The sequence below is a fragment of the Myotis yumanensis genome, unplaced genomic scaffold, assembly GCF_028538775.1.
Source record: "Myotis yumanensis isolate MYYU_CA2020_CCGP unplaced genomic scaffold, mMyoYum1.0.hap1 SCAF_1, whole genome shotgun sequence".
In the NCBI taxonomy this organism is placed as follows: domain Eukaryota; kingdom Metazoa; phylum Chordata; class Mammalia; order Chiroptera; family Vespertilionidae; genus Myotis; species Myotis yumanensis.
This window is the reverse complement of record NW_027223752.1, coordinates 70,560,398-70,576,278: the sequence shown is the minus strand read 5'-3', so window position 1 is coordinate 70,576,278 and position 15,881 is coordinate 70,560,398. Positions and strand designations below refer to the sequence as shown.

Here is a 15,881-nt window from a genome sequence, read left to right as displayed (position 1 = left end):
TGAAAATTGGGAATTTCTCAAGGTAGAAGAGTTCTCCGGCATTTTCAATAAAGAGGTAGGACAAGGACATATCGAGCTCTGGAATATTGGGAACAGGTCCAGAGGCCTGTATCAGTGGGGGCCTCTGTGGTGGGAACATGCCCCCACGAAGCTGGCCACATGCTTGGCGATGGGCCTGATTCCACTGGTTCCCTAAGAAAGCCTCTCAGTCCTTGGGCTTTGATAGCCACTCTCCTTTGGGGCCTGGGCTCTGTGTTGTGGTCTGGGAGGAGCTCAGCCTGCGGTCCCCCCTCAGTGTAACGAAGTGGTTTGAACTGAGACCAGAGTCAAGGGTGAGGAGATGGCAGACTGGCCAGGCCTGCTGAGCGTCAGCAGACATGCCTGCCTGGGGCTGCTCAGTGCAAACTAGTCCTGGTGCTTTCCATTGCGGAGGAAGAGGCCGAAGATGAATTACTACTCCTTCCTCTCCCAATACTCGCCTGGATAGGAAAGGTTGGGGAGATCAGCTAGCATAAGACACCCATAGATGAACATTTTCTTCCTGTATTGCTTTTCTCCATCTTTTCTCCATTCATGCTGTTTCTCTCTCCTCTCTTCCTTTGTCTGTCTCCTCCCTTCCTCCGGTCTCCTTCCCTTGTTATCACCCTCCTTTGTTCTCCTCCTGGACTGCCTCCTGCCCTCCCTGTGGGGCCCCAGGATGGCACAAACATGACCTATGGAACCTCGCCTTCTGGGCTGAAAATGGGGGATTTGATTGCACGGATGGTGAGGAATATGGATAACTCGCTGCTCCGCCCCACAGGCTCAGATGACAGACCGACCCGGGTGTGTACGCCTCCAAATGTCGGGAATAACCACCCCTCCAACCTGCATGACCTGGCCCTGGTGGTGTCACACTCCCCTCAGTAGCCAGTGCCTCACACACAGGCCCCCACCTGGGGCCTCCCAAGGGTCTGAGTTGGAATAATTTGCCTGCTCCAAGGCTCTTGAGGGTGGGAGAGACAGGGTTTGGAAGGGATCTCTATGGGAGCCCCTTCTCCATGGTCCAGGCAGTTTCTCTGATAAATTAAAAGGAAGAAATACAAGAGAGACTTCTTGTATTAAAATGTCTCTCCTCTTCTTTTTAAAAAAAATATTTTTATTGATTTCAGAGAGAAAGGGAGAGGGAGAGCTAGATATAAACATCAGTGATGAGAGAGGATCATTGATCGGCTGTCTCCTGCACGCCCCCTACTGGGGATCGAGCCAGCAACCCAGGCATGTGCCCTGACCGGGAATGGAACCATGATCTCCTGGGTCATGGTTCAACACTGAACCACTGAGCCATGCCAGACGGGTTCTCCTCTTCTAATTCATTCATTTACTCATTCCACACATATTTATTGAGCTCCTACTAGATGCCAGGTACTCTTCTAGCAAACAAGGAAAATTCTCTCCTCTTCGTTCACTACCCTAGTGAACGAACGAAGCAAAGTCCCTCCCCTCATAGAGCTGATATTCTAGTACTTTCAGAATTAATGCACGCTCACTGAGGAATATCGAGCCATATGGTAAAGCAGGAGAAAAATTAACCCATCTTTCCCGATCTATAGGTAATAACTCCTAACTAACATTTGGCATATGTCCTCCCAAGATTTTCTCTATGCATACACTTAAATTTTTAGTGTTATCATACTGTATGTACCTCTTTGCAACATGATTTTTTTTTAAACTTAGTTTTGTACTCTTAATGTGTCTCCTATAATATTTAAGAGTCTTCCCATGGCGAGAGGCACACTTTCAAGGCGTGGAGGAGTATCCATCCTCACCACCCCCAAAAAATGAACCGTGTGAGCCCTGTCTCTGGCGGCAGGACTTTGCTTCCCAGCCCCTGACAGGCTGCCTGGATTTCGCTCCACAGACCATTGTTCCGGTTCAGTATGAGACGAGGATGGCTTGCGGGCTGGTCCGAGGACATGCCTACTCCGTCACTGGGCTGGAGGAGGTGAGCCTGGCAATGCGTGGCGGGATGGGGCTTGAAGAACTACTTGGATTAAGCTCCTGACGTCAGGGCTTGGCTTTCTGTGTCCTTTTGTAGCTACAGAGCTTGCTTTCTCCCATTCAGGGGATCTGCTCAGGGCTCAAGGACATGCCTGGGGTTGGAGGGGACCATGGGCACATGCAGAATCTTGCCACCAGATGGTGCTCAGTTTATTATTGTTTTTAGAGCTAAAGATAGCCATTCCCCCCAACATTTCCAAGGAACAAGTAGAAATCACTTCGGTTTTATGACGTTTCATGGGTTCTCATGCTTCCTGCTCTTCACGGCCAAAGAGTTACAGTGCTTTGCTCCAGGGACATCTGGCCTTTACTAGCCTTTAGTGGGTCAGAGACAGGATCCTGGTCAGACACATGTATTTGGTCAGGCTGAGCCCTGTGCACAGGGATGGACAGAGCGGGCCGTCATCTGGGGCAGCACTCACAGCGGACTGGAGGCAGGGCACCTTTTTCTGATTGGTCCATCTAGAGGGGACATTTGTCTGTAGTTCCTCAGCCAGGAGGGGCATTCTTCCCAATTCACACAAAGACACCGGATGTGCTAGCAGGGCCCTACAGTGCATGCCCTGCCTCCTCCCCCAAAGCTCATAAGAGCCAGGGGTTCACTGGGGAAGTCCCTTCTGAGATGTGAGGCGATGGCTAAGCCCTGACTGCCGAGGACTCAGTCCCAAGGTCCTGACCCCTCACCCTGCCATTCCAGTCTCCTTGACCAGGGCCAGCAGGACAGCCGCCTCTGGGATTCTCTCCCCATCCCATCCCAGCCCTCAGGGCAAAACAGAAGACCGCCTTTCCAGAAAGGCTCCAGAGCTGTGAGAGCTCTTTCTCTTTTTGCCCAAGGTCATGTTCAAGGATGAGAAGGTGAAGCTGGTGCGGCTGCGGAATCCCTGGGGCCAGGTGGAGTGGACCGGCTCCTGGAGTGATGGGTAGGTGAGGGGACTCCAGGAGCAGGGACAACAGGCCTGGGACAGGGCTGGGCTGGGTGCAAAGCCGGAAGAGCACTACAAATGTTTGGTCTAAAATTATCTTCAGCTCTGGCCACGTGGCTCAGTTGGTTGGAGTGTCATCCCATGCACCAACAGGTTGTGGGTTCAATTTCCCGTCAGGGCACATACCTAGGTTTTGGGTTTGATCCCTAGTTGGGGCATGTGGTGGGGGGGAGGGGGGGAAGCAACCAATTGATGATTTTCTCTCTCCCCCACCTTTCCTCTCTCAGAAAAAAAAAAATCAAAAACACGTCCTCGGTGAGGATTTTTTTAAATAAAGTATAATTACCTTCAAAACCAGTGATCCACAGAAGAGAAGAGAGGATGTGGGCTCCAGAGCAGGGCCTGGCGAGGCGCCAGGGGAGCCTGGGAGCCAGAGAGCATGCTGGTGGCCACTGGTTGGAAAGGAAAGATTCTAGAAAGCGTGGGTTCGGTCCCGGGAGGAGGGAGTCTCAACCCGGGGGTCTAGACTGGACAAATGACTTCCCTTCTCAGAGTCCCTGCTGCCTTATGTGGAAAACGGGAAGGATGTCAGCACTTCCCGGGGGCTGTTCGGAGGAGAAGATGTGATCGTGTCTGGAGGGAGCTTGGCCAGGGCTAAGGTTACCTCCCCGTCACTGTCCCCATAGGAAGGAGCACAGGCCCTTTGAAATAACTTTACTATTTTTCACTAAAGAGCAATAGACTCGGGGCAGCAAAATTTACAAACACGGGAAATGTGTGATAAAGGCTCCAGAACACGTGCAAAGCCTTTATGGCCCCACCCCAGCCGCTGGGTCCTGGCTGTCTCATGGAATGGAGGGCAGTTCCCTGTGCTCCTGTTATTCCCACGGGGGGGGGGGGGGGGGGGGGCGGTAAGGGCGGGGGAGAGCAGGGCTCAGCCACGGAGAAGGACCACAGCCAGGCCCTTCCTCAGCCCCCGTGCTTACCTCGACATACCTCTCATCCAGGCACGATACCTGCTTCATTCAGCCACTCATTGACTTAGCAAGTCAGTGAGCGCCCACTGAACGGCAGGCACGGGTGTAAGCCTGGGTATAGGCCTCCCTCAAGAGACTGTGATAAGGAGCTGGTCCTGGTCTCCCACTGTTTCTTTCACTCCATGTGGCAAAGCCTTACTCCCTCGGGGTTGAGTGTATGCCGGGCCCATGCTGCTGTCTAGGGACTTAGAAATGAACACAGAGACACAGACCCTGCCCTGTAGGCTTTAAGGTCCAGCGGGAAGGACAAACACAATCATTGAGATAAGTGCCATGGCAAGGGTCACAAAGAGGGATCCCCGCTCCCAGCTTGGGTAGGACAGGAAGGTGCAAGAAGGCTGCCTGGGCGGAGTGGCCTTAGGACCAGGCTGTGTGTTCTGGGATCTTGGTGCCCCGTCAGCTGTCTACTCCACTGGCCCGAGTCTCCCATAGGGACCCGCGCTGTGCTCTTCAGCCTCAGAGCTTGGTGTCCAGCCTTAACCCTCTTCCTGCCGAGGCCTCCACTGCAGGGACTGCTGACCGGGGGGCCTCAGCCCTCAGTCACTGAAAGGGAGACTCCCCTTCCCCGCTGCGGACCCTCCTCCTGGTCTCAGGACTCTCCCTTTCCCCTCCAGCATTCCCTGCTTCTAAGCTCTTCCTCACCCTTCAGCTTTCCAGGGTCAACCCAGTTTGGTTTCATTCTCCCCAGTGTGGCGGAAATACAAACGTGCTTCTTTTCCTCCCTCTTCAGGAGAGAGTGTACGAAACTGCCCGGCCTTTAAAAACACAAGCTGGGCTGTTTCCGGGGCTGGCAGGGGACAGGGGGTGCTTACATGCCTGGTCTTTCCCTTAGTAACTCAGTCCCTTGTCCGAGGACAGGCACTGTTCTGCAGTTTTGTGAGCATTATTTCAGGTACTGCTCGTCGCAGCCTGGGAGTGGATAATACGCAATCCTTCCCCGTTTGCTGCTGAGACAACAGAAGCTGAGCCGGTCCTGGTATTATTCAATTGGATTCTCAGCTTATGTATTTGCAGAGCCCAACTCCTAGCTTTACAGTATGCAGAGGAGTGAAAGATTCAGCCAGAGAAGGTCAAGCCCTTCCCAGCCCATTGAAGGAGTTTGGTTCTCATCCTGAGGCTGGTGGGAAGCAATCACTGGGTTTTACAGTGAGGGGATCAGGTCAGATTTGCATGTGGATGGTTCACCCTGGCTGCAATTTGGAGATGAGCTACTCTTTGAACTTCTTCATATCTCTCTGGTACCTCCTATCCCAGTGGTTGGCAAACTGCGGCTCACGAGCCACATGCAGCTCTTTGGCCCCTTGAGTGTGGCTCTTCCACGAAATACCACGTGCGGGCACGCACGTACAGTGCGATTGAAATTTCGTGGCCCATGCGCAGAAGTCGGTATTTTGTGGAAGAGCCACACTCACGGGGCCAAAGAGCCGCATGTGGCTCGCGAGCCGCAGTTTGCCGACCACTGTCCTATCCCAACCCACATCAAGCCTTCCTTTCTCCCGTCCATAATTCTCCCATTTTTCCCTCCAGTTGGAAGGACTGGAGCTTTGTGGACAAAGATGAGAAGGCCCGTCTGAAGCAAGAGGTCGCTGAGGAAGGCGAGTTCTGGTGAGTCCAGGACCAAGGAGGACCCCAAAGGTACGGGATGGGGCAGGAGCTGAAATCACGAACCTCAATTCCCGGACAGAGGCCGTCAGATTCCAGCCCTTGGGGATCGGGGCCCTGTTCTCCTCCAGCTGGAGGCCCAGCAAGGATGAGGTTCTGAGAGGAGCTACCAGGCCAGGTCAACGTGGTGACTGAGCCTGGGGCCAGGCCGGCATCACGGGGTCCTGCCTCACCTGTGCCCCTCCACCTTGCACGCTGCTCCAGACTCTCGCTCCCCAGCCTCGCAGAGCTGTTTTCTGGGCCTGGGAAGCTCTACTTACTCTGCTCACCCAGTGCCCTCACCTCCACACGGATCACTTCTACTCGGCCCAAGTCTCAGCTGACAGGGAACTTCCTTCAGGAACCCCTTGTCTTCCTTAGGACTGGAATGAATTTATTTGTCATGCTCACCACCCTTGAAATTGCTTGCTTAATTGTTCTTTCCTAACTCTCTCTAATAACTAGCATGGTGCCTGGGTCCCAGCGAGGGTCACACAGGAAGTTTTTGGAGAACTGAGTTGCTGCTGAGCTCTCCCGTGAAGGACACATGAGTTTGAGTCGTTACTGAAAGAGATGATAGTTTGGGGTGGATACACCGGAATGGACAGTGTTTACCCTAAAAAGGGGTGGACAGGGTCCTTTCTGGGACTGTGACCAAGTTCTACTGGACCGTTTTATTGGGCTGTGTTAGCCCAGGAATCTTACCTTTCCACGCCTCCATATGGGTCTCTCTCTTCTCCCAACCTCTCAGGATGTCCTATGACGATTTCGTCTACCATTTCACAAAGCTGGAGATCTGCAACCTCACCGCTGATGCCCTGGAGTCCGACAAGCTTCAGACCTGGACGGTATCCGTGAATGAGGGCCGCTGGGTGAGGGGCTGCTCTGCTGGCGGCTGCCGCAACTTCCCAGGTGGGAGCAGCTCTGCACGGGAGGGGGCGGGCGGGGGGGGGGGCGGGGGGGGGGGCACGTGGTCGAAGCAGAACAAGCTCCAGGTAGAATAACATTAGCGAGTATTTGCTGAGTTTCTAAGCCGCAGACATACATTACCTTAGGAAGCTCTTCCTGTTTTACTGGGAAGGGAACTGCCATGCGGAGGAGTTTGCAATAAGGGGTTGGGAACCACTTTTAAACAGGACATTGTATCAGAATAATACCATACATTGTGCTCATACTGCTGAGGATGGGACTAGGCAGTGGTTCTCAACCTTCTGGCCCTTTAAACACAGTTCCTCATGTTGTGACCCAACCATAAAATTATTTTCGTTGCTACTTCATAACTGTAATGTTACTACTGTTATGAATTGTAATGTAAATATCTGATATGCAGGATGGTCTTAGGCGACCCCTGTGAAAGGGTCGTTCGACCGCCAAAGAGGTCGCGACCCACAGGTTGAGAACCACTGGACTAGAGGGCCCAGTTAGCAACTACTGCAACAGTTCAAGTCAGAAATAATGAACTCCTAGGCCAAGTCAGGGGAGCAGAGGTGCAGGGAAGAGGGCTGAGGGGAGAAGAGACTGGGTAATGCGGGGAAGGAAGAATGAAGGACTTCAAGATTCCCAGCTTGGGGCATGAGCGGATGGTGTCAGTGCTGCAATATCTCAGAAACACAAGAGGAAAACATGGTGTGTCGTTTGTTTTCGGTGGGGTTGGCTGTGGGCTTGTAGGGAGGGACGTTTAGTTTGGGACACGGGAAGTCTGAGGCACCTGCACAATCGCCAGTGAAGATGTGTAATAGAGAGCTGAACGCAGGGACAGAGAGGTACTCAGTGTGTGTTTGTAGAAGGGAGGGAAGGAAGGAGTCAAAAGAGAGATGGAGGCTGGGACCTATCCCTCAGGCACCATCCGTGCGTGGAGGGCAGTGAGAAAGTGAAAGTGGGTAAGACAGCCCGGGGGCCACAGTGGTGAGCTGAGAGAACAGGTCTAGGGCCCCATCCCAGGAACCAGCGACATTGAAGGGACAGGTGAGCAAAGCAAAGCCCTCAGCAGAGACCGAGGATAGACGTGCAGAGAGGAAGGAGGAGGCCCACAGCCCGTCAGGGCAGCTCCGTCTGTAGAAAGTATAGGTTACCAGCCCCCCTCCCATAACAGACCAAGCCTGATCATTCCTTCACATCCCTTGAGCACCTAGATGTGGGAGACAAACACGTTCCCTCTGTCTCATTCCCCCTCCCCCCCCCTCCCCGTTTCTCCCAGAGGCAGATCTGAATGCACGCTTTCTTTCTGGGCACAGACACTTTCTGGACCAACCCGCAGTACCGCCTGAAGCTCCTGGAGGAGGACGACGACCCCGAGGACTCAGAGGTGATCTGCAGCTTCCTGGTGGCCCTGATGCAGAAGAACCGGCGGAAAGACCGGAAGCTGGGGGCCAACCTCTTCACCATCGGCTTCGCCATTTACGAGGTAGGACCAGCTTCAGCCCAAGAAACACACCTTCGGGGGGCGGGGGGGAGGCTCTCAGGGCTCACAGAGAGGTCCTCCGCTCCCCTGGCACTCAGCGACCCTCAGAACTGCGGGCATCAGGCCCACTGTGTCAGAACCGCTTAGATATTTGTAAGGAGTGAAGGAGTGGATAGAAACCAGGCTGGGGGAGGGGGAGTGGCGCCGGGGCTGGCCATGGGGAGTCAGGCTATGTATTCGCTCTACAGTTGCTCGTGTTCCCTTCCGACATGCTTTTCGTCTCCATTCAGATCTGAGATCCACAGAATCTGAGTGTCGTCTTTTTCTGTTTCTCCTCAAGGTTCCCAAAGAGGTATAGAAGGGCAGCGCCAGCAGCTGTGGGCAGCGTTACCCGGGGCCTGTGTCTGCCTGTGGCACCTCGGGAAGCTTCCTGGTGGGGGGTGTGGGCAGGACTATGATAGGAGAGGGCCTCGCCTGCGTCCCTCAACTCCAGAGCAGGCCCATGACCTCCTGACTACCACCCTCACGCTGTGGCCCTCCCCTCAGAGACGGTCACACACATGCTTTCACACATTCATGGTCACTTGTTCACACTCATACACACGCTTGCTCACATACACATTCATACTCACACAATTACACACTCGCCCATCGTCACACAGGCACATTCTAAGGGGGACCGCCCTCTTTGGGATGGAGGAGTTGCCTCCCTCGGACCCCAGCTAAGGGCCCTCCTGCCTCCTGGGGTCCTTCGCTGGCCTGGAGGCAACTGGAGTTGACCAGCAGCGCTGCTGGTAAGTGATCCTGAGGGTAGGAATGGTAGACTTGACCTTCAGAATCACAACAGAAGAAGAGGAGGAAATGGGGTAGGGAGCTCCAGGGCACTGAGCTATTTGCGACCTTGGGAATCAGAAGTCGACAGGTCATGACTGAACTGGGTGACCAGGGAGTCGGGAAGGGAGCCCTGGGGGGACTGCTGCAGGACAGGGCACCCCTCCCTCCCGAGGGGCTCAGGTGGGCGCTTCTCTCCTCAGATGCATGGGAACAAGCAGCACCTACAGAAGGACTTCTTCCTGTACAACGCCTCCAAGGCCAGGAGCAAGACCTACATCAACATGCGGGAGGTGTCCGAGCGCTTCCGCCTGCCTCCCAGCGAGTACGTCATCGTGCCCTCCACCTACGAGCCCCACCAGGAGGGAGAATTCATCCTCCGGGTCTTCTCTGAGAAGAGGAACCTCTCTGAGTGAGTCCCAGCCCGCTGTCCACCTGCCCCTGAAGCCCACGTGGCCCTCTCCAGAGCCTGGAGGCCCGAGGCTGCGGGACTGGCTCCGCCAGGAGTCCTGGGCCAGGCTGGCCAGGCTGCACCTCTTCCTCCGCTTCTGAGCCACTGGCCACATCTTCCCTATTCATTCATTCATTCATTCATTCGTCAGTCAGTCATCCCACAGATGTTGAGGATAGAGCAGTGAACTGAACAGAAATAAATCCCTGCCCTCATGGAGAGTAACATGCTAGCATAAGACCACAAGGTATAGGAAAAGATATAAATATATAGTATGTTAGAGTCTGATAAGTGATAAGGAGAGAAAATAAAGTAGGAGCTGTTAGGGGAGATTGAACGGTTAGGTAGAGTAGCCAAGGAAGCAGCAAGGCCACATGCTGCCCTCTCGGCCACCACAGATGTGTTCCCAGGCCCTGCCACTCTGGTCTTTGTCCCTGAAAGAAGCAGAGGTCTATGAGCAGGTGGCTGGGTCATGCCTTTGGGGAGCTCTAGGCAAAGCCAGCGAGAACCCATGTGTCTGCTAGGGATGGTGCCTATGTGGGACTGGCTCCTGGGGTGGGGGTGCTAGTGCCGGGGCTTCTCCTGAGCTCAGTCCCAACTTAGCTCTGAGAAGTCATGTGACCTGAGCAAATCCTCTCTGTGCTTCCTAATTGCTCCTGGTGACACCGAGCCCCCATGTTTGTCTTCCTCACAGGGATGTTGAAAATACAATCTCCGTGGACCGGCCAGTGGTGAGTGTTTTAGCTCTTAGATACGAGAAGTTCCAGGGGACAGCTGGGCGGTCGAGGGGAGAGGGGATATTGGCAGAGGGAGATGGGAGTCTGGGGTGTGTGCAGCGATTACTCCATCTTACTTCGACTTCTGTTTGGCATGACCAGAAAGAATGGATGGACCTTGTGGTCCCGGGCCTATTTCGTCAGTCCAGGGGCTGGGAAGTACGGAAGAGAGTTTGAACCATTAAAGGCGGGGAGGGGATCAAAGCCACAGGAATCGATGATAAGAGCAGCAGCTGATACTGGATTATGAGGCACAAGCTCACATAGAGAAAAAAAAAGGACACAGCTCTGCAGTCAGCATCAAAACCTGGGTCCAGTACCTGGACAATCACATAAACCCCCCAAGTCCATTTCCTGCTCTTTAAAATGGGTGCCTGACCAGGCTTTGGTCAGGTTTGAATCAACGAGATCATGTATGTGAGGTGTCTGGCGCAGCCCGGGCCCTCAAATGGTGGTTGTTACTCGTGTGTTATCTACTTCACCAGGTACTTCTCACGTGTGTCCTCTCACTTGATCCTCGCAAGGTTTCTGAGACGTAGTAAGGTTATTACCCCTGGTTTTCAAGTAAGGCAGCAGAGATTCAGTGAAGTTAAATGACTCCCTGGAATTCACAGAGCCCTTAAGTAAGCAAGGCTCGCAGGCAGATTCTTTGAACTCGCTCTCCCCGCAACGCCATGCTGAGACCTGTCCGGGGTGGGAGGCCAGAGTTAGCACTGAGTTGGTGTATATTGGGGTCCCCTTGTGTTGAGAAGTCTGTGGCTGCCTTGGGGCTTTGGGTCCTGGTTAGTAAGTAGTCCCTTGTGCTCTGTGGGTGTGTCCTGGGCCAATTGGGAGACAGCAAAAGCCCCACTGAACTGTCAGCTGGGGCATGACATTCGTGGTTCTAATCCTGACCCTGTCCCGGGGCCAGATCTCCAAGTGCCTGCTGGATGATCGCAGATGTTGTTTTTAGTATTCAGTGCACTTGGCGCTATTCTTATCCTCTGGACGTTGGTCCTCATGTACAGTGTTTAGCAGCAGTTGCAAACCCGAAAGCTCGTGGGAGCTGCATGTTACCTAACTGAGCAGAGCAAGCAGGCGTAGGGTTTTGGTGCCCTGCAGTGGCCTGCAGCTCAGAGCTGACACCTGGCTCCTATGTTGGTGGGCTGACTGGCATGGTGGCGACTGTGGCGTCAGGGAGGGTGCAGAGCTCAGATGGTGGCCACAGGGGGCTCAGGTCCCTGCAGGCTGCCTGACCTAATTTTACAAAAGAAGCCCCAGACCTGGGTTTCCATCAAGTCTCCCATGTTAAGTATTTGCCTAAAAATAAACAAACAAAACAACAACAACAAAAAAACCCCGAACTCTGTAAATCAAACAAAATTCACTTGGGGGCCAGTTTGGATTAGCTACTTTTTTTGGTGTTTTAGTCATCACCTTCGTTAAAAAATACATTAGGTAGAAGCTAATTTCTTAGCAGCGTCCAATAACAGAGGGAGCTGTGGAAATGAAGCCGCAGCGGCTGCCAGTCTCGGGGCTGGAGAAGCCTCCTCTCCCTTCGCCCTCCGGACCCCTTTGGCCTCCCTATGACCTGGATCTCTAGAGCCCAGAACCCACCCAAAGTTCAGAGCCAGGTCACAGGAAGCCAAGGGCCAGTGGAGTCTCTGGAAACTTGCTTTTCACCTAATCTGCATGTACTGTTTTCTTTCCTTGTGCAGAAAAAGAAGAAACCCAAGGTGGGTGTCACAGGGTGAGTGGGTCGGCAGCACTGAGTTTTTGTGCACGTGTGTGTGTGTGTGTGTGTGTGTGCACGCACGCCCACCAGCCTCACCTCTTCCCCTGCTGCCCCACCTCCTCCTTCCCCATTGCAGCTCTGGGTGCAGAACAGAGAGAGCTAACACCTGCTGAGTAAAGGCTGTGGACCAGGCACTCTCCCAGGTGCTTTCTGTGGATAAACTCAGTCCTTAACAACCCTAGGAGAGTGGTGCTATCATTATCCCCCTTTTCAGAGGAAGAAGCGGTACAGACAGACAGACTGACTGACTGACTTACCCAAGCCCACAGAGCCAGTAAGTGGCAGTCAGCACGTGGAGGCAGGTGCAGAGTCTGAGCTCTGAACCAGCAATGCTATCCTGCCTGCCCCTCACGTGAGGGAGGCAGTGAAAATGGGCCTGGCCTGGGGGTCTTGCAGAAACCAAAAGCAGCTCCTCGTTCTCAGAAGTGGGCCCAGCAATGCTAAGCACGGCTTGATTCTTCGGGGGAATGGCAACGGGTTCCATTCCTCAGGTACATACAGTGAGATAACGGGAGGGTTCCCATGGGAGTGAGGGTCTCGGATGCCAGCTGCCTGCTCTGTAGACAGGCCAGTTCCTTCCCCTCCTCTCCTTTTCCTGCCTGCTCCCCACTTCTCCTTTTTTCTCAGCCTTCCAGGAAGGGGTGGGAGAGGGCATCTAGAGGGGCTACGTCACTGCCAGGGCCCTTATTCAGGGGAAGCCACTTCTAGACATTGGCCTCTCACTCTGAACCTAGGGCCCCTCTAAGACATGGGTCTTGAGAGACTCTATGTGCTGCCTGTGTCCAGAGGGCAAAGGGCAGAGGGGGGAGAGCCTCCGCCCTCACAGCCCTAGAGGAGCTGCTCAACCTCACTGGCTTACGGGGGCAAGGAATGAGAGCTACCTACCTGGGCCCCTTTCCCTCTTGGGATCTTGGGGCATCACCCTGACTCACTGGGGCCTGCGATGGCCCCTCCTGGGTTTCCTGGTTATAACCACTCTGCTGTAAGGACACCGTTGCTAACGGTGACCGTGGGGCTAAGAGCATCTCAAGGGCCTCAGACCAAAGCTTTCATTCCTCCTGTGACCAGGGACCGTTTCCTCTGTGTGCCTTTGGGACTGAAATTCAAACTCAAACTCCCCCAACCCATCCTTGTTCCATTTATCCCATCACTTCCCCTGGCCTCCAGGGCAGCAGGGCCTCTGAGAGAATTTTGGTTTGACTGCCCAGAATATCATCCAGAAATGCCTGACCTTTGGACATCCTTGAGCAATGGCCACAGGTCATCAGACAATGTTTGGGGTTGGTGTTTATGACAGCATCTGGAAGGATCCATCCAAGCGGTCCTCCAAGCAATGGTGCTGGGGCAGACCAGAGCTGACATCCATCAGGTACCTGCCACGCATTAGGCACCTGCCACGCATCAGGCACCATGCTGGGGGCAAACAGTTTTTGATCACAACAGTATCTACAAAGTAGGTGCTGTCACTATTCCTTTCATAGGTGAGGACAGAGATTCAGAGAAGTGAAGCGACTTTCCCAAGGACACGTAACCGATGAGAGGGAAACAGAACTGGAAATCACATCTGTCTGCCCAAAGCCCATGCGTCTTGCCCTCACCTCTCTTTAGTGCAGGCCCCTTACACGCCAAAGCCCGTGTCATCTGGATACACACTTGGGCCTGGAGATATGTGCCTGGCATGGCCACACGTCCCCCTCAGACTGACTCCCGTGCTCTGGGATCCCCACACACTTCAGTTGCTTGGGCAAGACCCTTTGCTTAAAAGGCAGAGCAAGCCAGGGCCCGCTAGGAGCCAAAGCTGGGGGTGGGGTGGGGTGGGGGGTGGCTGTGTGCCTAGGTTTGTCCATTCTTGCTGTCCTAGATGAAGAGCATGGAAAGGCAGATGGGATGCATAGACTAGTCGGGTTCCTGTTCTGCTCCTGTTCGCCCCCTGTCTCTCTGCGCTGCAGCCAGGGCCCTACCTCCTAGCCTTCCTCTGCTTCTGCAGGGTGCACAGCACCAGCCGGGACTGACGCAGCACGCAGCTGCTTTCCACCCTTCACCTAACGTCTTCGCTTGCATGAGCATGTCTTGAAAAATATCCCTTATATTTGTGTAGCATCTTAAATGTTCTGCAGCCCACTTTTTCATTCAGTATCTCAGGCAGGGGTCCTCAAACTACGGCCCGCGGGCCACATGCAAATACAAATATTGTATTTGTTCCCGTTTTGTTTTTTTACTTCAAAATAAGATATGTGCAGTGTGCATAGGAATTTGTTCCTAGTTGTTTTTTAAAACTATAGTCCGGCCCTCCAACGGTCTGAGGGACAGTGAACTGGCCCCCTGTTTAAAAAGCTTGAGGACCCCTGACAGGTGACCCCCTTAAGAGCCCCATGAGAAGTGTAAGGCAGGATTCATTGTGCATATAATGGATAAGTAAACTGAAGCCTGAGAGGGTATTTCTCCTATGTGATGGCCAGCCCCGTGTTCTAACCTCTCACCCGCTGGCCATGCCACTAATCAGAGTCCTTTTTCAACTTGTCCCCTGCAGACTCCTAGCGGCCCTTGGAGGTGCGTTAACTGCCCTGCCGGTGTAGGGGCACCGAGGGAATATTCTCTGCCCTCTTCATCAAGCAGAGACGCTCTGGTTTTGTTTTGTTTTAGAAGCTCTGTTTTTAATGGCTTTACCTACACTGGGCTTCCGGGGAAATCACAGTACCTGAAAACCACTGCACTAGATCACGTTGCCTTTAGCAGTCTCAGCATTTTCACACGTGCTCACTACCTTGTTTAACCCCCATAACTTCATCATGAGCAGCTAAGGAATCGGGCCAAGGAACAGGTCCAGAGAGGCTTGGCATCTCCCCCACGGCTTGTTAGTGGCCGAAAGAGAGCTTGGAGTGAGTGAGGTTCAGGAGCTCCTACCTGCTCGCTCCCTCTTCGCTGGACCAGCTGCTCCGGAGGAGGTTGCCCACCTGTCTCCTCAGCCTGTAACCCTGGCTTCCTTCCTGCCCCTCCTCCCTGCCCCCCTCTGCAGCCTATCATCTTCGTTTCGGACAGAGCAAACAGCAACAAGGAACTGAGTGTGGACCAGGAAGCAGAGGAGGGCAAAGACAAAACAGGCCCTGATAAGCCAGAGAAACCCCCACAGGTTCTGAGCATGCGGCATGAATGGGGTGGCCAGCACACACTGGGATCTTCTATGCTTTTGGGGTGTTCAAGTTGGAGGGGACCAAGGGTGGGGTGTCTCTAACATCTGGCGGTTGGATTTATCTCACTGACCTTTTTCTCTCACCAAGTTCTTCTAAAATTTGGGGTGCTGTCTTTGGGGGTTGGCAGCCACATCCAGGCAGTCCCAGGCCTGGGAAGGACAGGCTGAGCTCCCCGCTGGGCCCTGTCCAGCAGGACGATGAGGGAAGGGGGGCAGCAAAGCCTGAGACAGAACAGCTCCGGTTTCCTGGTGTCCTCAGGCTCATAACCAAGGGGTACAGTAGCAGGAAAGGGGCTGACATGAGAAATAGAGTCCTCCAGCGCCAAGGGGAGGGTTAGCCTGGAGTGGGGAGAAGTGTCATCTAATGGTTAGTGGAGGTGGGGCTAAGGGACAAAGGGCCATCTCTGCTATGGGGGGGAGGGTGGGTGCAAGCAACTGAGTGGGGCAGGGGCCCTCTGAGCGCTGGGCTTTGATGACAGAGGCAGCTGGGAGATGTCAGAATGGTCTGGCCCCCTCTGTCCTGCTGGGGCTCATTTGGTTGGGATGGTCAGGCTCACAACAGTGGAGAGGCTCTAGCTGGTGGGGATGGGGAAAGGGACCACAGGGGCTGTCTGCATGTCTGCACGGCTGAGTCTCCTGTCTGGGTGTCTGGGCTGAGGAGGTATGGAGTGAAGGGTCGCTGGCGCCTAGATGACTCACTCCTGCTCACGAGGTTTGACCAGGAAGGGGCATTGCCCTGTACGCAGCTCCTGCTGCCCCTTGGGGCCGCTGTAGGCACTCTGGCTCCTTCAAGCCCGAAGAGACTTTCCTCAGGGTC

The 15,881-nt window shown here is 54.1% G+C and overlaps 1 protein-coding gene across 1 annotated transcript in view; it reads left to right on the top strand.

Annotated features, from left to right (window-relative positions):
- CAPN3 (calpain 3) overlaps positions 1-15,881 on the top strand; it is a 50,349-nt gene that overhangs the window by 29,746 nt on the left and 4,722 nt on the right. Inside the window, exons 6-16 of the mRNA XM_070424493.1 lie at positions 697-825; positions 1,901-1,984; positions 2,875-2,960; positions 5,528-5,605; positions 6,393-6,553; positions 7,876-8,045; positions 8,383-8,394; positions 9,077-9,285; positions 10,019-10,055; positions 11,798-11,815; positions 14,891-15,004. Coding sequence (XP_070280594.1) covers positions 697-825; positions 1,901-1,984; positions 2,875-2,960; positions 5,528-5,605; positions 6,393-6,553; positions 7,876-8,045; positions 8,383-8,394; positions 9,077-9,285; positions 10,019-10,055; positions 11,798-11,815; positions 14,891-15,004 — 1,098 coding nt within the window. The remainder of the gene's footprint in view (positions 1-696; positions 826-1,900; positions 1,985-2,874; positions 2,961-5,527; positions 5,606-6,392; positions 6,554-7,875; positions 8,046-8,382; positions 8,395-9,076; positions 9,286-10,018; positions 10,056-11,797; positions 11,816-14,890; positions 15,005-15,881) is intronic.